This window comes from Triticum aestivum, chromosome 5A (assembly GCF_018294505.1).
Source record: "Triticum aestivum cultivar Chinese Spring chromosome 5A, IWGSC CS RefSeq v2.1, whole genome shotgun sequence".
Taxonomy (NCBI): Eukaryota; Viridiplantae; Streptophyta; class Magnoliopsida; order Poales; family Poaceae; genus Triticum; species Triticum aestivum.
The window spans coordinates 356,447,648-356,470,302 of record NC_057806.1 but is presented as its reverse complement, the minus strand read 5'-3'; the positions used below and the strand labels follow the sequence as shown (position 1 = coordinate 356,470,302).

Below are 22,655 nucleotides of genomic sequence, written 5' to 3'. Positions count from 1 at the left end.
CAGCACAATGGCGTGGTGGTGGATGCAGCAGTCACCGCAGCAGGGCTTCGCCGAGCTTCTGCAAGAGGGAGAGGTGTAGCAGGGGAGAGGGAGGCGCGAAGGCTTGAGGTGTAGCTGCCCCCCTCCCCCCTTTACATAGGCCCCCTAGGAGGGTGTGCCGGCCCTAGGAGATGGGATCTCCTAGGGGGCGGCGGCCAAGGGGATGGAGTATCCCCCAAGGCAAGTGGAGGCGCCCCCTCCCCTAGGGTTCCCAACCCTAGGCGCATGGGGGGCCCAAGGGGGGGCGCACCAGCCCACTAAGGGCTGGTTCCCCTCCCCACTTCAGTCCTTGGGGCCCTCCGGGATGGGTGACACCACCCGGTGGACCCCCGGGACCCATCCGGTGGTCCCGGTACAATACCGGTGACCCCGAAACTTTCCCGATGGCCGAAATAACACTTCCTATATATAATTCTTCACCTCCGGACCATTCCAGAACTTCTCGTGATGTCCAAGATCTCATCCGGGACTCCGAACAACTTTCGGATTACTGCATACTCATATCTATACAACCCTAGCGTCACCGAACCTTAAGTGTGTAGACCCTACGGGTTCGGGAGACAAGCAGACATGACCGAGACGACTCTCTGGTCAATAACCAACAGCGGGATCTGGATACCCATGTTGGATCCCACATGCTCCTCGATGATCTCATCGGATGAACCACGACGTCGAGGACCTAATCAATCCCGTACTCAATTCCCTTTGTCAATCGGTACGTTACTTGCCCGAGACTCGATCGTCGGTATCCCAATACCTCATTCAGTCTCGTTACCGGCAAGTCACTTTACTTGTACCGTAATGCATGATCCCGTGATCAACCACTTGATCATATTGAGCTCATTATGATGATGCATTACTGAGTGGGCACAGAGATACCTCTTCGTCATACGGAGCGACAAATCCCAGTCTCGGTTCGTGCCAACCCAACAGACACTTTCGGAGATACCTGTAATGTACCTTTATAGTCACCCAGTTATGTTGTGACGTTTGGCACACCCAAGGCACTCCTACGACATCTGGGAGTTACACAATCTCATGGTCTAAGGAAATGATACTTGACATCCAGAAAAGCTACAGCAAACGAACTACACGATCTTTGTGCTATGCTTAGGTTTGGGTCTTGTCCATCACATCATTCTCCTAATGATGTGATACCGTTATCAATGACATCCCCATGTCCATAGCCAGGAAACCATGACTATCTGTTGATCAACGAGCTAGTCAACTAGAGGCTCACTAGGGACACATTGTGGTCTATGTATTCACACATGTATTATGATTTCCGGATAATACAATTATAGCATGAATAATAGACAATTATCATGAACAAGGAAATATAATAATCATTTTGTTATTGCCTCTAGGGCATATTTCCAACAGGATCTTCCCCAAGGGAGGGGAGATGATGCGGAGCATCCCAAGGTCATCCCCATGGACCTATCATCGTCTCACCATGTGCCTACCGGGCCCATGACTCGATCACGTGCAAGAGCCCTTGAAACTGAGGTGACATCTCTCCTCTCACAATTCCACTCCGATGCACATGAAGCATGGCTACTACCTCATATGGATACATTATGCATACTCAGGTACAATGAAGAATCTAAGGAGCAAGGACAAGAAGAAGAGGAAGATGGACGAGAAGACGGAGAAGAAGAAGAGCTGCAGGAAATTTCCCAGCCACCGGACGACCGGCCGGGACCGGACGTCCGGTGCCTGAAGCGTCAGCCAAGCTCCAGCCAGCGGACGTCCGGCCCAGACCGGACGACCGGTGCCCCTGCACCCGAAGTGAATGAGCGGACGTCCGGTCCGGACCGGACCACCGGCGCCCCAGCACCCGAGCCAACATCAGCGGAAGTCCGGAGCCTCCGGACGTCCGGCACCCCCATCACAGAGCAGAACCAGCGGACGACCAGAGGACACTGGACGTCTGGCAGCTCCTGAGACACCGGACGACCGGTCCCCAACGGACTTTCTGTACCTGGCTGCATCCAGATTCGGGCCCAAGGCCCATGTACCCCTTCACTTCGCCCCTTTTTGCACTTAGACTATAAATAGACCCCCCATTCATCCTAGCCAGGGTTAGCGTTGGTTTAGCTCATATTTCGAGATAGAGCTTCGCTCATCCATACCGATCTCCTCCTCGAGAGAGACTGCGGCCCCTCTTCAGAGAAGATCAACTTGGATTCAAGACCCCCTCTTGGGCGGCCCCATCAAGACCTCCTTCTAGGAGAAGAACCGGTTACTTGTATCGTCCTTTGTTGACCTTGGATCATCGTGTATCTGTTTGTGTTTCGGGGATCTAGCACATGTGTAATCGAATCTTGTTGGTTTGAGTGATTCTCTCGTGTTTTCCCTCGTGAATTCCCCTCGTGTTCTTCGTGTTCCCCGTAGGGATCCGCTCCTTTCGTGAAAGATCGGCCATCTAGGGTTCCACCCTACATCAAGAAGCCAAAGCACGACGGTTCCGTGTATGGCTGAGAGTTCATTTGGAGACAATGGGTTGAGGCGCACAATAGGTTGATGCGCAACTATTTTGGTTCACCACCCGTTTTCCCAGAGAGATACTTCCAACACAGGTTCAGAATGTCCAAAGAATTTTCCATCCATATTTGCATTTCCGTGAAGCAGCATGATCGATCCTTCGAGTAGAGAAGGAATTATGCTGGGTTGCTTGGACATAGCACCGAGCAGAAGAGAAGGAATTATGCCGGGTTGCTTGGACATAGCACCGAGCAGAAGGTCACTGCCGCTTTGCGCATGATGGCCTATGGTGTTCCGGCATACTACATTGATGACGACTTGACGATGGCAGGGAGCACTTCTATTTTATATATCAAACAATTTACAAAAGACTACGGTAGAAGTGTTTGGTCCAGAGTACTTGAGAGCACCCAATGCTCAAGACACTCAGAGACTTTTGGAGATGAACAAAGCCCATGGGTTTATAGGTATGCTAGGCTCCGTCGATTGCATACATTGGAAATGAAAAAAATTGCCCAAAAGTATGGCATGGACAGTTTAAGGGTCACGGGAAGGATGCCACTATCATTCTTGAGGCCGTTGAATATCAAGAAACATGGTTTTGGCATTCATATTTTGGGATGCCTGGATCTTGCAATGACATCAACGTGCTCGACCGGTCACCTCTTTTTGCCAAATTAGCAAATGGAGACGCAGCACCGATGACCTTCGAAACAAATGGCCGCACAAACAACTATGGGTACTATCTTGCGGATGGGATCTACCCGAGGTGAAGTACTTTTGTCAAGCCAATCGAAAAACCCTATGGTAAGAAAGAACTCATCTTTCAGAACAAACAAACGGTGGCTGGGAAAGATGTAGAGAGGGCATTTGGGATTTTGCTACTGTGCGATGACCATCTAGCTTCTGATATAAAAAAATCCTTAATATATTATGACTGCTTGTGTGATCATGCATAACACGATCATTAAAAATGAGCATGGACATGATTTAAATTACACCTTCTATGATCTGATGGGCGTACGTGTTATGCCGATGAGAAAATAGGAGCGAATCAAACGTTTCATGAAGGTGTCCAATGTAATTAGAGACTCCGAGGCACACGATCAACTTCAGAAGGATTTGATGGAGTATTGGAAATGGCATGACGAGAGAGCCGCCTAGTTCCATTAACTGTTTGCTCTATTGTGCAATAATTTTGTTGTATTTGTGTTGCATTTGATGTTGTGGATTTGATGAATTATGTAATAATTTGATATTGTGAACATGCGAAAATTTTAAGTTCTTTTCGGATGTTTTGTTTTACATCTTCACTTTGCATCATCTGTTGGAGTTACTTTTTTACATCTTCAATATACATTATCTGATGGAGTTGGCTCTTTTTTGAAATGTAAAATGTACTTTTTCAAGATGTATATTTTACATCTTTAAATTTGCAACATTTATGTACGTGATCTTGTACTCTCTTGGTTACTGAACCTTGAAAATGACTTCTTTTACACTAAAATAGTACTCCCTCCGGTCCTTTTTTCTCTGCGTATAAGGAGAAGCCCGGATACCAAGGAGGGACTGCATGCATCTTTTTCGGACTATATTGCCCCTGTACATGCATCGGAGAGATGTGGTAGTTTAATTGCTCAATGCAACCAGTCAATAGCTGCATGCGGGTGATTGGGAGGCTCCTTTGGTCCCCTTTTCTCTTCCCCACGCGCATGGCTTGGGCCCATCTGCATGCCGCTCTGGATTGGCTGGAGTCCTGCTGCAGCCGTGCATGCGTCCGTTAATTACTGAGGCAGATGCAGGGCACCAAGGGAAAGCAGCACAACAAAGAGCAGCACAACAAAGAGCTGATGCGCAGACTAAACAGGGAAAAACGGAAAAAAATTATACGCAAACAAAAGAGGACCGGAGGGAGTAGCATAGACCAAGGAAGAATGGTGATAGCTGCTTTTGGCAAAGGCATTGTATTCCTTCATCACCCTGCGACAGGGAATCAGATTCTCACTTCACAGCTAATTTTTTTCCCTTTTCCTCTTTACAATCATCGAGTGCTTTTCCTTCTTCTTTTTTCTATTCAGCAGATGCTAATGACGAGTTAAGCCCTCAAGAATCAACATCATGTTAATAATTAACCATTTTTTCATTTGTACAACAGGTATCGAGCAGCACTCCTCCGGCGAAGAAAAAAATAGACAAAAGCCATGGCGCGCGCACGACGACGCGGTCCACCACGGCCCGCTCGCCCGTCCATCAGCCGGACAGGACGCCCCCGGCGGCGACGTACCCCCCGTACGACGACGCGTCCCGCCGCACGCCGGCGGCGCTGGTCCCGGCCTCGGCGCGCGGGGGCTTCTCGCGGCCGACGGCGCCGGCCCCGCCGGCCTCCTCCCTGGCCGGCAGCTCGGCGCGGCACATGGGGCAGGTGCTCCGGATCCCGAGCCAGGGCGCGATGCAGCCGGCGTGGTACCAGTGCGCGCACGGCAGCCGCACCACGGGGTCCGCCACCGCGATCTCCTCCGTGCACACCGCGCAAACAGTGCCGGCCAGGCTCGGCACCGCGAACACAGCCGGCGGCTGCTGCCACACCGGCGCCTCCGCCGGCCCGCCGCGGGCGGCGGCGGCGGGGGCGTGGTCGACCGGGAAGGACTCCTCGTCGACGTGGTCGACCACGAGCGGGTTCCGGCCGAGGATGGAGGAGAGGAGGTACCTCGCCGCGATCCAGTCGCCGTCGTCGTCCATGCCCGAGAACTTGCTGCTCAGTTGCTCCGGGTCTGGCGCTTCCGGGGATCTGAAGAGAACGAAGAAGAAGAAGAAGAAGAGAGAGAGAGAGAGAGATGGGGGAGAGCGGACGGGTGCGATTAAATAGGCATGGCCTGCTACGACCATGCGGAGAGACTCGTCTGTCCCTATCCGTTTTCTTTAACTGAGAAGAAGAAAGCTGTTGCCCCTGTGAGTAATCAATTAACGACTTTGTTTAGGCGCACGCGTTTATCTTATCTTATCCTAATAATTTGGCAGTAACCAGGAACGTTTCCTTACCTCGGATTGGACAGAGTCCATCAGGAACACAAGGCCGGGTTAACGACGACGACGACGACGACGGTGTTAGCCGTCCTCACGCGATTTTAAATTATTATTAATGGATAACACACACTCACTGCTGACGCGATCAGGTTCTCTAATCTACTCTAGCTCCAGGTTTTCGCACTCTACGTGCTCGATTCTAGGGTAAACGGTTCACTCTAACGTCGCGGCCTTGCAGGTGTTAATTTGTTTGAGCCAAATCAATCGGTGGTGCATCGCTTGACAAGGAAGGAGGCGAGTGAAAGTGGAGATGCGCGGATCAGATTTTGGGTGGGTTTGTCGACGGCGCGGTGACTAGGACGTCAAGGGAGATAAGGTGTGGGCGCAGAATAGTCGGACCAGATAAGACAGCGTTGCGGCAGAACGTTTGATGATGGGAAAGGAAGCGTGCCGTTTCGTCTTCTCCTTGGGCTCTTGGTTTGGTGCACGTACGTGACCATGGCGTGGCAGGGTTATCCGCCGCACCGGCCTCAGTTCTATGGGCGTGGAGGCTCGCGCCCACGGAGAGTCCACACCCAATCTATGGGCGTGGAGGGCAGGCCGCGTGTCTCTCATTTTTTTATATGAACTCTTTTGCCCACTGAAAGTCCCACTGAAAATAAAAATCTGCATGCGGTATTTGGATCGCATGATCATCCTAACAAAAGATAATAATCTGAAAAAAAAGATTGGCAACGACGCACTAAGTATTGCTTTTGTGGCAATGAGGAGTTGATTCAGCATCTATTCCTTCAATGCCCAGTTGCCAAGCTACTATGGAGAACGGTCCATATAGCTTTCAACCTACCTCCCCTACGAGTAGCATGAATATGTTTGGAAACTGGTTAATGGGGGTGCACCTCAAGTTTAAGTCTTAGATCTGTGTGTGAATTTGTGCTTTACTTTGGGGCATTTGGAACACTCGTAATGATTGTATTTTTAACAGAACGAAAGTTTCGAACTTTTTGCAAGTTATCTTCAAGGCTACCAGTTGGATCCATATGTGGTCATTACTTCACAAGGAGGAAGATCGGGCGCTCACGGTCTTTGGGTGCAACTGATGAGAGATGGTCTCTCGGGATTTGTTCAACCGATTTGGTTGGCGGCCTACTAGTAGGATTTGTGATGCATGAGGCTCATTTTCCTATGATTTTTTACCTTTTAATTTACCCTTCATGCAGTCATGTACGACAATTTATTGGTTGAACTTTGTTATGGTCGGATGATGAATTTTGATATGATAAATAAAAGGCTGCGTGCATCACTCGATGTAGAGGCCGAGGGATGTCCCCTCATTTTGAAAAAAATATAAACTCGTTTGCTCAACCAACTGATTACGATCACACATCATAGCATCTATCGTCGGAATTGGCAAATTTGATCCCTCAAACGTCCGTGGACGCATGTTAGCTTTCACATCCATGTCTCTCATATCTGAAACTCAAACCCATACAATCCATGCAACGCTATGTATAAACACGATCAACATGCAGTTCATGGTATCATCATTTCATAGCTAGACAAAATGACCATAGTTAATGGGCGGACAGTGCAAATGCATACTACAAATACTTAAAACATAGATAACATATGAATAAAACGAGAAGTTAATCGGCGAACACTGCAAATGCATACTACAAATACTTAAAACATAGATAAAATATAAATAAAACAAGAAGGATGGAGAAAATCACCATTTCCTCATTGTCCCCTCCCTCTTCCAGTCGTCGGCACGGTTGTGCCCCTTCTCCATCTAGGCGTTAGCGGGCGGTTGTGCGTCGTAGTCAGAGTTGGAGGTGGATTCGCCCGTCAGGTCGGAGTCCTCGAGCATGCTTGCCCCTAGAGCCTCCGGATCAGCTGGTCCTACTTCTTCGCATGACATGCCACCTTTGCCTTCGACATCGCCTCCTTGTTTGCCTCGCGCTCCGACAACTCGATGTCGATTCGGAGCGCCTTGGCATTCTTGCGGTGGAGGCGCCGCGCATCCGTCTCCGCCGTCATGAGAGAACGGCGGAGGACCGACACGAGGAGCACGGATCGATCGACACTCGCACGTGATCGGCGCGCGGTCAGCGCCTCCCCCCGCGGTCGCTCTCTACATTACTCGTTGTCTCTTGCAACGGGATGCTCGTGCCTCGGACTTGCGCGTCCTCGTGTGCGTCGGCCCGACGCGGGCACGAGGACCCAACGATGGCCGGGTGCCACTTCTAGAGCAGAGGATGGTGGTGGGCGGTGTACCTGAAGAACATTGGGAGCGGAGTGGCCTGAGCTGCGTGCCAGGCGGGACGGACCAACGGCGCCTACGTGGATGGGCAACGGGCGTTGAGGAAGATGATCCGCCGCTGCCGGTGCCGCCTTGGTCGAGCCAGGACCGCCTCTGTAACGCCCGGATAATTAGGCTATAGTAAAACTCTCCTAATGATGCCATGTCATCTTTGGTTACTGTTGCTAAACTTTCATTAGTTCAAACCGAATCAAAAATCAATTCAGAAAAATGGCAAAACAACAAAAGTTTTTAAAAGTTGAAACACAAATGTTCGGTCAGTGCCAAAAATGGCATAAGTAATTATAGTGTAGAAGACACAATTTTACAAAATACCTAAATGCCCTAAACTAAATAAAACAGAAAAGGAAAATAAATAAAAGAAAGAAATTACAAAAAAACAAAAAAAAGGAAGCCCCCTGGACCAGGCGGCCCAGCTCACAGGCCGACCGGCCCACCTGGCCCAGCTGGCCACACCCAGCCTCGCTCCCCTACCTCGTCCCCTTCCCTGTTCCCCCGAACCGGGTCGGAACAGGGCGCGTCCCCGCCGCACCCCCTCGCCGGCGTCGAGGAGGGGATAAGGCTGCCACGCCCCGCCTCCTCGAACCCGCCTCCCACTCCCCCCCCCGCTCCCTCTCTCGGTGCCTGCGCTCCCCCCTTAGATCCACCGTGCTGCTTCCCCTTCCCCATCGCCGCCGAACGCCACCGCCGCCATGGCTCCGGCCTAGCCACGGCCACCGCGCCCGCCTTGCCGCCCCATTGTGTTCCCAAGGTCCGCCGCCGTCCGCTGCTTCGACTGGTGCATCCCGTTGGAGCTCGGAGCCACCGCAACGCCCGCGACGCCGCCGTCTTCCTCCTCTGCTCCGACGAGCCTTGTCGCCGCTCTTCACCAACTCCGGCGACGCCGCGTCTGCTGCTACTAAACTGTTCAGGGGCCATCTTGCGTGCTGCACGGTGAGCTCCCCCATCTTCCGCCCATCTTCGTTAGCCCCCTCGCGCACCGTAGCTGCCCCGTCGCCATTGCTGTGAGCACGTCGCCGTGGATCGCCTCGCCACCGTGGCCTTGCTCTCCGTCGTGCTCACCTGAGCACGACATCGTGTTCCTAGTGCTTCCAGGAACGCAACGCGCCCGCTCACGCGCTTATCCGTGGCCGCTAGCCCCTAGCTCGACGAGCGCTCGAGCGTGCCGCCGCTGAGCTCGTCGCCGACGAGTCTCCGGTGACCAAATGGTCACGGGCTCGTGCCGTAGTGCTCGCGCGCGCGCGTAGGCTTCGCCCCGCTCTTCTGTTTGCCCAGTAGCGCGCCGCATCGCCATTGCCGTTGCTCGCCCGAAACCCCTCGCCGGCGATGAGCTCGATGCGCCCTTCTCCGACCACCGCATCTCGCTAGACCACCTCCAACCGACGCGTCATCGTCTTGCCGTTCCAACGCGCCCGTCCGCGCTCGATTTGGTGCCCCGTAGGCGAATCCCGACGCACGCTGGCGTTCGGTCGCTGCGTGCGAGCTCGCCGGGGCTACTCCGGCGGCTCCGCTGAGCTGGCACACCAGGGCCCACCCCTGGGTCACTACCTGTGGGCCTGGGGGCCCCAACTGGCCATGTTGACCGAGGTCAACTGCGTTGATGTGGCAGCTACTGCCACTGACATGCGGGCCCGCATCATTTAAAACATTTTGTAAATAAATAAAATGCTAATTATTTAATTAATTAATTTAATTAACTAAATAGTCATTGACTATTGGGTCCCACCCACTAATTAACCCAAATTAGTTAGACTAAACCCCCTGTTAGTGACCCAGACAATGACATGTGGGTCCCACTGGACCCATCTGTCTGGTTTGACTGGTCAACTGACCAGTTGACCTGCTGACATCACTCTGATGTCATGCTTGGGTCATCAAACACTGTTCTGGATAATGTTGGATTTAAATAAATAATTAAAATCAGAAAATGATTTAAATCTTTAGAAAATCATATCTTTTAATCCGTAACTCGGATGAAAATACGTTCTACATGAAAGTTGCTCAGAACGACGAGACGAATCCGGATACGCAGCCCGTTCATCCGCCACACATCCCTAGCATAGCAAACCCACAACTTTTCCCCCTCCGGCTCCTCTGCCCGAAAACGCGAAACACCGGGGATACTTTCCCGGATGTTTTCCCTCTTCGCCGGTATCACCTCATGCCGCGTTAGGGCACCCCTAGCATCATGCTTTGTCATGTCATGCATCGTCATGCATTTGTTTGCATTATATTTATTGTTTCTTCCCCCTCTTCTCTCACTAGACACCGAGACCGACGCCGCTGCTACCCAGTACGACTACGGTGTTGACGACCCCACTCTCTTGCCAGAGCAACCAGGCAAGTCCCCCTTTGATCACCACATATCGCCTACTCTCCTCTATACTGCTTGCATTAGAGTAGTGTATCCTGTTACTGCTTTCCGTTAATCCTATTCTGATGCATAGCCTGTCATTGTTGCTATAACTCTTGATACCTTACCTGCAATCCTAAATGCTTAGTATAGGATGTTAGTTTACCATCAGTGGCCCTACATTCTTGTTCGTCTGCCATGCTATACTATCGGGCCGTGATCACTCGGGAGTTGATCACGGGTATATACTTATATACATAATATATGTTACTTGTGGTGACTAAAGACGGGTCGGCTCGAAGGAGTACCCGTGAGTGATTCATGGATTGGGTCCGAAAGGACGTTTGTCCCGACGGCCCTTTGAGTGGATCTTTGTGGCGAAGCGACATGGCAGATTGAGACCACCTAGGAGATAGGTGGGCCTGGCTCTGGTCGGCGTTCGCGGTTATTTCAAGATAACACATTTAACGAGATCTTGGTATTTGCTCTGAGTCTGGCTACTAGCCTATACGCACTAACCATCTACGCGGGGACAGTTATGGGCACTCGACGTCGTGGTATCAGCCGAAGCCTTCGTGACGTCAGCGACTGAGCGGCGCGCGCCAGGTTGGACTGGAACGCCTACTCCTGTATAAGGGAGGCTAGGTCTGCTCACCGGCCGCGTACGCAACGTGCAGGTGTGCAAAGGGCGATGGACCCAGACCCCTGCGCCATAGGATTTAGACCGGCGTGCTGACCTCTCTGTTGTGCCTTGGTAGGGCTGTGACGTGTTGATCTTCCGAGGCCGGGCATGACCCAGGAAAGTGTGTCCGGCCAAATGGGATCGAGCGTGTTGGGTTATGTGGTGCACCCCCACAGGGAAGTTAATCTATTCGAATAGCCGTGATCTTCGGTAACAGGACGACTTGGAGTTGTACCTTGACCTTATGACAACTAGAACCAGATACTTAATAAAACGCACCCTTCCAAGTGCCAGATACAATCGGTGGTCGCTCTCTCACAGGGCGACGAGGGGAGGATCATCGGTTAGGTTTATGCTATGCGATGCTACTTGGTGAACTTACCATCTACTCTCTTCTCCTGCTGCAAGATGGAGGTTACCAAAAGCGTAGTCTTCGATAGGACTAGCTATCCCCCTCTTATTCCGGCATTCTGCAGTTCAGTCCACATATGATACCCTTATTCCATTTGATACCAATGCATACATATGTAGTGTAGCTCCTTGCTTGCGAGTACTTTGGATGAGTACTCACGGTTGCTGGACAAGTTTCGGGGTCACCGGTATTGTACCGGGACCACCAAAAGGGTCCCGGGGGTCCACCGGGTGGGGCCACCTGCCCGGGGGGCCACATGGGCTGTAGGGGGTGCGCCTTGGCCTACATGGGCCAAGGGCACCAGCCCCTAGAGGCCCATGTGCCAAAGGGACAAGAGGAGGGGAGAGTCCTAAAGGGGGAAGGCACCTCCGCGGTGCCTTGGGGAGGATGGACTCCTCCCCCCCTTGGCCGCACCCTTCCTTGGAGGAAGGGGCAAGGCTGCGCCCTCCCCCTCTCCCTTGGCCCTATATATAGTGGGCGGAAGGGATGGCAACCATACCTAAGCCCTGGCGCCTCCCTCTCCCTCCCATGACACATCTCCCTCCTCCCGCAGCGCTTGGCGAAGTCCTGTTGGAATCCCGCTACTTCCATCACCACGCCATCGTGCTGCTGGATCTCCATCAACCTCTCCTCCCCCCTTGCTGGATCAAGAAGGAGGAGACGTCGCTGCTCCGTATGTGTGTTGAACGCGGAGGTGCCGTCCGTTCGGCGCTAGGATCATCGGTGATTTGGATCACGACAAGTATGACTCCATCAACCCCGTTCTCTTGAACGCTTCCGCGCGCGATCTACAAGGGTATGTAGATCCACTCCTCCCTCGTTGCTAGATGACTCCATAGATTGATCTTGGTGACACGTAGGAAAATTTTGAATTATTGCTACGTTCCCCAACAGTGGCATCATGAGCTAGGTCTATGCGTAGTTTCTATGCACGAGTAGAACACAAGTAGTTGTGGGCGTTGATTTTGTCAACTTACTTGCCGTTACTAGTCTTATCTTGATTCGGCGGCATCGTGGGATGAAGCGGCCCGGACCAACCTTACACGTACGCTTACGTGAGACCGGTTCCACCGACTGACATGCACTAGTTGCATAAGGTGGCTGGCGGGTGTCTGTCTCTCCCACTTTAGTCAGATCGGATTCGATGAAAAGGGTCCTTATGAAGGGTAAATAGCAATTGGCATATCACATTGTGGTTTTTGCGTAGGTAAGAAACGTTCTTGCTAGAAACCCATAGCAGCCACGTAAAACATGCAAACAACAATTAGAGGACGTCTAACTTGTTTTTGCAGGGTATGCTATGTGATGTGATATGGCCAAAAGGATGTGATGAACGATATATGTGATGTATGAGATTGATCATGTTCTTGTAATAGCAATCACGACTTGCATGTCGATGAGTATGACAACCGGCAGGAGCCATAGGAGTTGTCTTAATTTATTTATGACCTGCGTGTCAACATAAACGTCATGTAATTACTTTACTTTATTGCTAACCGTTAGCTGTAGTAGTAGAAGTAATAGTTGACGAGACAAATTCATGAAGACACAATGATAGAGATCATGATGATGGAGATCATGGTGTCATGCCGGTGACGATGATGATCATGGAGCCCCGAAGATGGAGATCAAAGGAGCAAAGTGATGATGGCCATATCATGTCACTATTTGATTGCATGTGATGTTTATCATGTTTATGCATCTTATTTGCTTAGAACGACGGTAGTAAATAAGATGATCCCTCAATAATAATTTCAAGAAAGTGTTCCCCCTAACTGTGCACCGTTGCGACAGTTCGTTGTTTCGAAGCACCACATGATGATCGGGTGTGATAGATTGTAACGTTCACATACAATGGGTGTAAGACAGATTTACACACGCGAAACACTTAGGTTGACTTGACGAGCCTAGCATGTGTACAGACATGGCCTCGGAACACAAGAGACCGAAAGGTCGAGCATGAGTCGTATGGTAGATACGATCAGCATGAAGATGTTCACCGATATTGACTAGTCCGTCTCACGTGATGATCGGACATGGCCTAGTTGACTCGGATCATGTAATCACTTAGATGACTAGAGGGATGTCTATCTGAGTGGGAGTTCATAAGATGAACTTAATTATCCTGAACATAGTCAAAAGGTCTTCGCAAATTATGTCGTAGCTCGCGCTTCAGTTCTACTGTTTAGATATGTTCCTAGAGAAAAATTAGTTGAAAGTTGATAGTAGAAATTATGCGGACTAGGTCCGTAAACTGAGGATTGTCCTCATTGCTTCTTAGAAGGCTTATGTCCTTAATGCACCGCTCAGTGTGCTGAACCTCGAACGTTGTCTGTGGATGTTGCGAACATCTGACATACACGTTTTGATAACTACATGATAGTTCGGTTAAACGATTTAGAGTTGAGGCACCGAAGACGGTTTTGAAACATCGCGAAACATATGAGATGTTTCGAGGGCTGAAATTGGGATTTCAGGCTCGTGCCCACGTCAAGAGGTATAAGACCTCCGATGATTTTCTTAGCCTACAAACTAAGGAGAAAAGCTCAATTGTTGTGCTTGTGCTCAGATTGTCTGAGTACAACAATCGCTTGAATCGAGTGGGAGTTGATCTTCCAGATGAAATAGTGATGGTTCTCCAAAGTCATTACCACCAAGCTGCTAGAGCTTCGTGATGAACTATGATATATCAGGGACATATATGATGATCCTTGAGATATTCGCGATGTTTGACACCGCGAAAGTAGAAATCAAGAAGGAGCATCAATTGTTGATGGTTGGTGAAACCACTAGTTTCAAGAAGGGCAAGGGAACAAAGGGATACTTCATGAAACGGCAATTCAGCTGCTGCTCTAGTGAAGAAACCCAAGGTTGAACCCAAACCCGAGACTGAGTGCTTCTGTAATAAGGGGAACAGCCACTGGAGCAGAATTACCCTAGATACTTGGTAGATGAGAAGGCTGGCAAGGTCGATAGAAGTATATTGGATATACATTGTGTTGATGTGTACTTTACTAGTACTCCTAGTAGCACCAGGGTATTAGATACCGGTTCGGTTGCTAAGTGTTAGTAACTCGAAATAAAAGCTACGGAATAAACGGAGACTAGCTAAAGGTGAGCTGACGATATGTGTTGGAAGTGTTTCCAAGGTTGATATGATCAAGCATCGCACGCTCCCTCTACCATCGAGATTGGTATTAAAACCTAAATAATTGTTATTTGGTGTTTGCATTGAGCATAGACATGATTGGATTATGTCTATCACAATACGGTTATTCATTTAAGGAGAATAATGGTTACTCTGTTTATTTGAATAATACCTTCAATGGTCTTACACCTAAAATGAATGGTTTATTGAATCTCGATCGTAGTGATACACATGTTCATGCCAAAAGATAGTAATGATAGTACCACCTACTTGTGGCACTGCCACTTAAGTCATATCGGTATAAAACGCATGAAGAAGCTCCATGTTGATAAAGGTTTATTATTCATGCTAAAATTGTATTGATTGGAAACTTAAATACATATGCCTCTACTAGACTAGCTCGTTGATCAATAGATGGTTAAGGTTTCCTGACCATAGACATGAGTTATCATTTGATAATGGGATCACAACATTAGGAGAATGATCTGATAGACAAGACCCATCCGTTAGCTTAGCATATGATCGTTCAGTTTATTGCTACTGCTTTCTTAATGTCAAATACATGTTTCTTCGACCATGAGATCATGCAACTCCCAGACTCTAGAGGAATTCCTTATGTGCCATCAGACATCACAATGTAACTGGGTGATCATAAAGGTGCTCTACAGGTATGTCCAAAGGTGTCTGTTGAGTTGGCATGGATCGAGACTGGGATTTTCACTCTGTATGATGGAGAGGGATCTCTGAGCCCTCTCGGTAATACATCATCACAAGAAACTTGCAAGCAAAGTGACTAAGGAGTTAGTTACGGGATGATGTATTACGGAATGAGTAAAGAGACTTGCCGATAAAGAAATGGAACTAGGTATGGAGATATTGACGATCGAATCTCGGGCAAGTAACATATCGACGGACAAAGGGAACTACGTATGTTGTCATAAAGGTTCGACCGATAAAGATCTTTGTGGAATATGTAGGAACCAATATGGGAATCCATGTCCCACTATTGGTTATTGTCCGGAGAAGCGTCTCAGTCATGTCTACATCATTCTTGAACCTGTAGGGTCCGCACGCTTAATGTTCGTTGGCAATATAGTATTATATGAGTTATGTATGTTGGTGACCAAATGTTGTTCAGAGTTCCGTATGAGATCACGGACATGACAAGGAGCTCCGGAATAGTCCGGAAATAAAGATGGGATAATAGTGTTTCGTCTCCGGAAGGGCTCCGAAATTCACTAGAAGGGGTTTCGGATGTTTCACGAAATGTTCGGGTATGAGAACACTTTATTTGCGCCAAGGGGTAAAGCCCATGAGGCTTTAGGAAGGTGCAAAAGGAGCTTTGCGGAGGCCAGGGGTCCATATGCCAGGGACCCTGGCATCTGGGGCCAGACGCCAAGGATCCTAGCGTCTAGTCCTGGAGTCCGAGAAGGACTCTTGCCTTCTGGGCTAAACCGACTTTGACGAGGCTCTTTCTCCAAGAAACAACCCCTGGGCTCAACATATAAAGAGAGGGGCATGGCTAGCACCCGAAACACATCAAGATTCACCAAGCCGTGTGTCGGCAACCCCGTACCCTCTAGTTTATCCTTTGTCATAGTTTCTGTTGTGCTTGGCGAAGCCCTGTGGAGATTTTTCTTCACCACCACCGTCACCGAGGGAGTCCTGGATAATGGGGTCCTTAGGCATCCGGGTTATGTGACATGGGCTGGATTGATGGGCCGTGAAGATACAAGATAGAAGGCTTTCCCCCGTGTCCGGATGGGATTCTCCAGTGCATCGATAGCAAGCTTGGTGGCCAGATGTGTTGTTTCCTTTCTCTCTAAACCGACTTTGTACAACCCTAGCCCCTTACGGTGTCTATATAAACCAGAGGGTTTAGTCCGTACAGGAAATCATAATCATATAGGCTAGACATCTAGGGTTTAGCCATTACGATCTCGAGGTATATCAATTCTTGTAACCCCTATACTCATCAAAGTCAATCAAGCAGGAAGTAGGGTTTTACCTCCATTAAGAGGGCCCGAACCTGGGTAAACATAGTGTCCCTTGTCTCATGTTACCTTCGATCCTCAGACGCACAGTCCGGGACCCCCTACCCGAGATCGGCCAGTTTTGACACCGACATTGGTGCTTTCATTGAGAGTTCCTCCGTGTCGTCAATAGAAGGATCGATGGCTCGTCTTGTCGTCAACGACAAAATCACCTTTGGAAGGGCCCTAGCCCCTGGGAAGATCCTCCAGCTCGGTAGTTTTACCATGGGCGCCCGCTCGGCCATTAAGCCAAAGCCGGTCCCCCAAACCACCAAAAATCATCTCCGCATTAGCCTCGAACACGCCGATAAGATGGATCCAGCAGATGTTTCGTCTTTGAATGAACTGCTAGATCGCATCGCCACCCTAGGGGTCACGACAAACTACGATTGGATCGGGCTTAAACCTGATCAGAAAGAAATCAGGTCCCCATCGATCACCAATATGGTTGCGGTTATGGAGGAGCAAGCTAAGGATAACTCTCCCCCTATGCTGAGAACAAGCCATGTACGGATTTCCGAGCCCTGTGAGCCGGATACCCATCTTCGGGAAGAGATTCCCTATCCTCCGAACATAGAACCAAGCGTCAAGCCTGAAAACCCCCAGGATACTCCGGATCCTGGGCTAGTGACCTTAGAAATTATTAAAACTCTGGATCCCACAGTAGGTCAGGGTTCGGATTTAAACCCGCCCACCCACCACAAGCAATATTCCCTAAGCAATTCTGGTCCTCCAGACATATGCGACCTAATGTATGTGCGGCAGCAACCTCACGAAAGAGTCCATCACTTTTGGGCCAGATTCCTCCTTTTTAAAAACAAGATCAAAGATTGTTGCGACGGCGACATGGTTTCAGTATGTTGCCGCAACTGTACAGACAAGGGTATCCTCGATACCCTCTACCAACACTGCATACTCCACTTTGCAGATTTGGCACACATAGTACAGAAATATTGCGCCTTGGAAAACGCCTGGAAAGCCCAGACAGCTCGGTGGGAACCGCCTGCCTTTAAGCTACCCACCGGACGGGCAAAAAGGATGCACCCTCAGGGGGCACCTGATCATCACCCTACGGACAAGAAAATTAAGCCCTTAACGAGACACAGAACTATCCTTGATGAATTGCTCATGCTACCTCTTGAGCACTGCGTTGGTTTTCCCTGGAGAGGAAGGGATGATGCAGCAAAGTAGCATAAGTATTTCCCTCAGTTTTTGAGAACCAAGGTATCAATCCAGTAGGAGGCTACGCGCGAGTCCCTCGCACCTGCACAAAACAAATAAATCCTCGCAACCAACACAAATAGGGGTTGTCAATCCCTATAAGGCCACTTACGAGAGTGAGATCTGATAGATATGATAAGATATATTTTTGGTATTTTTATGATAAAAGATGCAAAGTAAAATAAAGGCAAAGTAAATAGCAAAGGAAATAACTAAGTAGTAGGAGATCAATATGATAAAGATAGACCTGGGGGCCATAGGTTTCACTAGTGGCTTCTCTCGAGAGCATAAGTATTCTATGGTGGGTGAACAAATTACTGTTGAGCAATTGACAGAATTGAGCATAGTTATGAGAATATCTAGGTATGATCATGTATATAGGCATCACGTCCGCGATAAGTAGACCGACTCCTGCCTGCATCTACTACTATTACTCCACTCATCGACTGCTATCCAGCATGCATCTAGAGTATTAAGTTAAAAACAGAGTAATGCCTTAAGCAAGATGACATGATGTAGAGGGATAGACTCATGGAATATGAAGAAAACCCCATCTTGTTATCCTCAATGGCAACAATACAATACGTGCCTTGCTGCCCTTACTGTCACCGGGAAAGGACAGCGCAAGATTGAACCCAAAGCTAAGCACTTCTCCCATTGCAAGAAAGATCAATCTAGTAGGCCAAACCAAACTGATAATTCGAAGAGACTTGTAAAGATAACCAATCATACATAAAAGAATTCAGAGAAGATTCAAATATTATTCATAGATAGACTTGATCATAAACCCACAATTCATCAGTCTCAACAAACACACCGCAAAAAGAAGATTACATCGAATATTTCTCCACAAGAGAGGGGGAGAACATTGTATTGAGATCCAAAAAGAGAGAAGAAGCCATCTAGCTACTAACTATGGACCCGTAGGTCTGAGGTAAGCTACTCACACTTCATCGAAGGGGCTATGGTGTCGATGTAGAAGCCCTCCGTGATCGATGCCCCCTTCGGCGGAGCTCCGGAATAGGCCCCAAGATGGGATCTCGTGGATACAGAAAGTTGCGGCGGTGGAATTAGGTTGTTGGCTCCGTATCTGATCGTTTGGGGGTACGTGGATATATATAGGAGGAAGGAGTACGTCGGTGGAGCAACAGGGGGCCCACGAGGGTGGAGGGCGCGCTTGGTGGGGGTGGGCGCGCCCCCCTGCCTCGTGGCCTCCTGTTTCTTTTCTTGACGTAGGGTCCAAGTCTCACTGGTCTTATTTGTTGAGAAAATCATGTTCCCGAAGGTTTCATTCCGTTTGCACTCCGTTTGATATTCCTTTTCTTCGAAACCCTAAAACAGGTAAAAAACAACAATTCTGGGCTGGGCCTCCGGTTAATAGGTCAGTCCCAAAAATAATATAGAAGTGGATAATAAAGCCCAATAATGTCCAAAACAGTAGATAATATAGCATGGAGTAATAAAAAATTATAGATACGTTGGAGACGTATCAAGCATCCCCAAGCTTAATTCCTGCTCGTCCTCGAGTAGGTAAATGATAAAAACATAATTTTTGATGCGGAGTGCTACTTGGCATAATTTGAATGTAATTCTTCTTAATTGTGGTATGAATATTCAAATCCGAAAGATTCAAGACAAAAGTTCATATTGACATAAAAATAATAAAACTTCAAGCATACTAACAAAGCAATTATGTCTTCTCAAAATAACATGGCTAAAGAAAGTTATCCCTACAAAATCATATATTCTGGCTATGCTCTATCTTCACCACACAAAATATTTGAATCATGCACAACCCCGATGACAAGCCAAGAAATTGTTTCATACTTTTGACATTCTCAAAACTTTTTCAATCTTCACGCAATACATGAGCGTGAGCCATGGATATAGCACTATAGGTGGAATAGAGTGATGGTTGCGGAGAAGACAAAAGGGAGAAGATAGTCTCACATCAACTAGGCGTATCAACGGGATATGGAGATGCCCATCAATAGATATCAATGTGAGTGAGTAGGGATTGCCATGCAACGGATGCACTAGAGCTATAAGTATATGAAAGCTCAAAAAGAAACTAAGTGGGTGTGCATCCAACTTGCTTGCTCATGAAGACCTAGGGCAATTTGAGGAAGCCCATCATTGGAATATACAAGCCAAGTTCTATAATGAAAGATTCCCACTAGTATATGAAAGTGATAACATGAGAGACTCTCTACTATGAAGATCATGGTGCTACTTTGAAGCACAAGTGTGGTAAAAGGATAGTAGCATTGTCCCTTCTCTCTTTTTCTCTCATTTTTTATTTGGGCCTTTTCTCTTTTTATGGCCTCTTTTCTTTCTCTTTTTTTATTTTGGCTTATTTGGCCTCTTTTATTTATTTTTCATCCGGAGTCCATCCCGACTTGTGGGGGAATCATAGTCTCCATCATCCTTTCCTCACTGGGACAATGCTCTAATAATGATGATCATCACACTTTTATTTTTCTTACAACTCAAGAATTACAACTCGATACTTAGAACAAAATATGACTCTATATGAATGCCTCCGGCGGTGTACCGGGATATGCAATGACTCATGAGTGACACATATGAAAGAATTATGAATGGTGGCTTTGCCACAAATACGATGTCAACTACATGATCATGCTAAGAAATATGACAATGATGGAGTGTGTCATAATAAACGGAACGATGGAAAGTTGCATGGCAATATATCTCGGAATGGCTATGGAAATGCCATAATAGGTAGGTATGGTGGCTGTTTTGAGTAAGGTATATGGTGGGTGTATGATACCGGCGAAAGGTGCGCGGTATTAGAGAGGCTAGCAAAGGTGGAAGGGTAAGAGTGCGTATAATCCATGGACTCAACATTAGTCATAAAGAACTCATATACTTATTGCAAAAATCTACAAGTTATCAAAGCAAAGTATTACGCGCATGCTCCTAGGGGGATAGATTGGTAGGAAAAGACCATCACTCATCCCCGACCGCCACTCATAAGGAAGGCAATCAAAAAAATAAATCAAGCTCCGACTTCATCACATAATGATTCACCATACGTGCATGCTACGGGAATCACAAACTTCAACACAAGTATTTATCAAATTCACAACTAATCAACTAGCACAACTTTAATGTCACCATCTTTATACCTCAAAACAATTATCAAGTATCAAACTTATCATAGTATTCAACACACTCATAAGAAAGTTTTATTATTAATCTTGTATACCAAGCATATTAGGATGTTAAGCAAATTACCATGCTATTTAAGACTCTCAAAATAATCTAAGTGAAGCATGAGAGATCAATAGTTTCTATAAAACAAATCCACCACCGTGCTCTAAAAGATATAAGTGAAGTACTAGAGCAAAATTATATAACTCAAAAGATATAAGCAATGCACATAGAGTATTCTAACAAATTCTAAATCATATATGGCTCTCTCAAAAGGTGTGTACAGCAAGGATGATTGTGGTAAACTAACAAGCAAAGACTCAAATTATACAAGACGCTCAAGCAAAACACATATCATGTGGCGAATAAAAATATAGCTCCAAGTAAAGTTACCGATAGAAGTAGACGAAAGAGGGGATGCCTTCCGGGGCATCCCCAAGCTTTGGCTTTTAGGTCTCCTTAGATTATCTTGGGGGTGACATGGGCATCCCCAAGCTTAGGCTCTTGCCACTCCTTGTTCCATAATCCATCAAATCTTTACCCAAAACTTGAAAACTTCACAACACAAAACTTAAAGTAGAAAATCTCGTGAGCTCTGTTAGCGAAAGAAAATAAAAGACCACTTCAAGGTACTGTAATGAACCCATTATTTATTTATATTGGTGTTATACCTACTGTATTCCAACTCCTCTATGGTTTATAAACTATTTTACTAGCCATTGATTCATCAAAATAAGCAAACAACACACGAAAAACAGAATCTGTCAAAAGCAGAACAGTCTATAGTAATATGTAGCTAGCGCAAGATCTGGAACCTCAAAAATTCTAAAATAATTTCAGGACGTGAGGAATTTATATATTAATCATCTGCAAAAATAATTAACTAAATATCACTTTCCAAATAAAAATGGCAGTAGTTCTCGTGAGCGCTAAAGTTTCTGTTTTTTACAGCAAGTTCAACAAGACTTTCCCCAAGTCTTCCCAACGGTTCTACTTGGCACAAACACTAATTAAACACAAAAAACACAACCAAAACAGAGGCTTGATAAATTATTTATTGAATAAAAGTAAGGATAAATATTGGGTTATCTCCCAACAAGCGCTTTTCTTTAAATCCTTAAAGCTAGGCATTGATAATTTTAATGATGCTCGCATGAAAGACAAGAATTGAAGCACAAAGAGAGCATCATAAAACACGTGACAAACACATCTAAGTCTAACATACTTCCTATGCATAGGCATCTTATAGGCAAACAAATTATCAAGGCAAGCAAAAACTAGCATATGCAAGGAAGAGGAAAGAAACAATAGCAATCTCAACATAACGAGAGGTAATTTAGTAACATGAAAATTTCTACGACCATATTTTCCTTTCTCATAATAATTACATGTAGGATCATAAGCAAATTCCACAAAATATCTATCATATAGAATATTTTCAACATGATCCACATGCATGCAAAGTTGACACTCTTCCAAAATAGTGAGATTAACATTAACTAAAGTCATGACCTCTCCAAACCCACTTTGATCAAAGATTTCATAAGATTGAACATTTTCCATATATGTGGGATCTAAAGTTGACACTCTTCCAAACCCACTTTCAATAAAATTGCAAACACTATTATCAATCTCATATTCATCATGGGGCTTAAATATATTTTCAAGATCATAAAAAGAATCACCCCAATCATGATCATTGCAACAAGTAGAGGACATAACAAAACTAGCATTCCCAAGCTTAGGGTTTTGTATATTA

General features: G+C 47.2%; 1 protein-coding gene across 1 annotated transcript; it reads right to left on the bottom strand.

Annotated features, from left to right (window-relative positions):
- Positions 1-4,474: 4,474 nt before the first annotated feature.
- LOC123106912 (probable E3 ubiquitin-protein ligase RHC2A) lies at positions 4,475-5,384 on the bottom strand. The gene has a single exon (XM_044528945.1). The coding sequence runs from the start codon at positions 5,263-5,265 to the stop codon at positions 4,777-4,779; it is 489 nt and encodes a 162-aa protein (XP_044384880.1). The 5' UTR covers positions 5,266-5,384; the 3' UTR covers positions 4,475-4,776.
- Between the last annotated feature and the right edge of the window lie 17,271 nt (positions 5,385-22,655).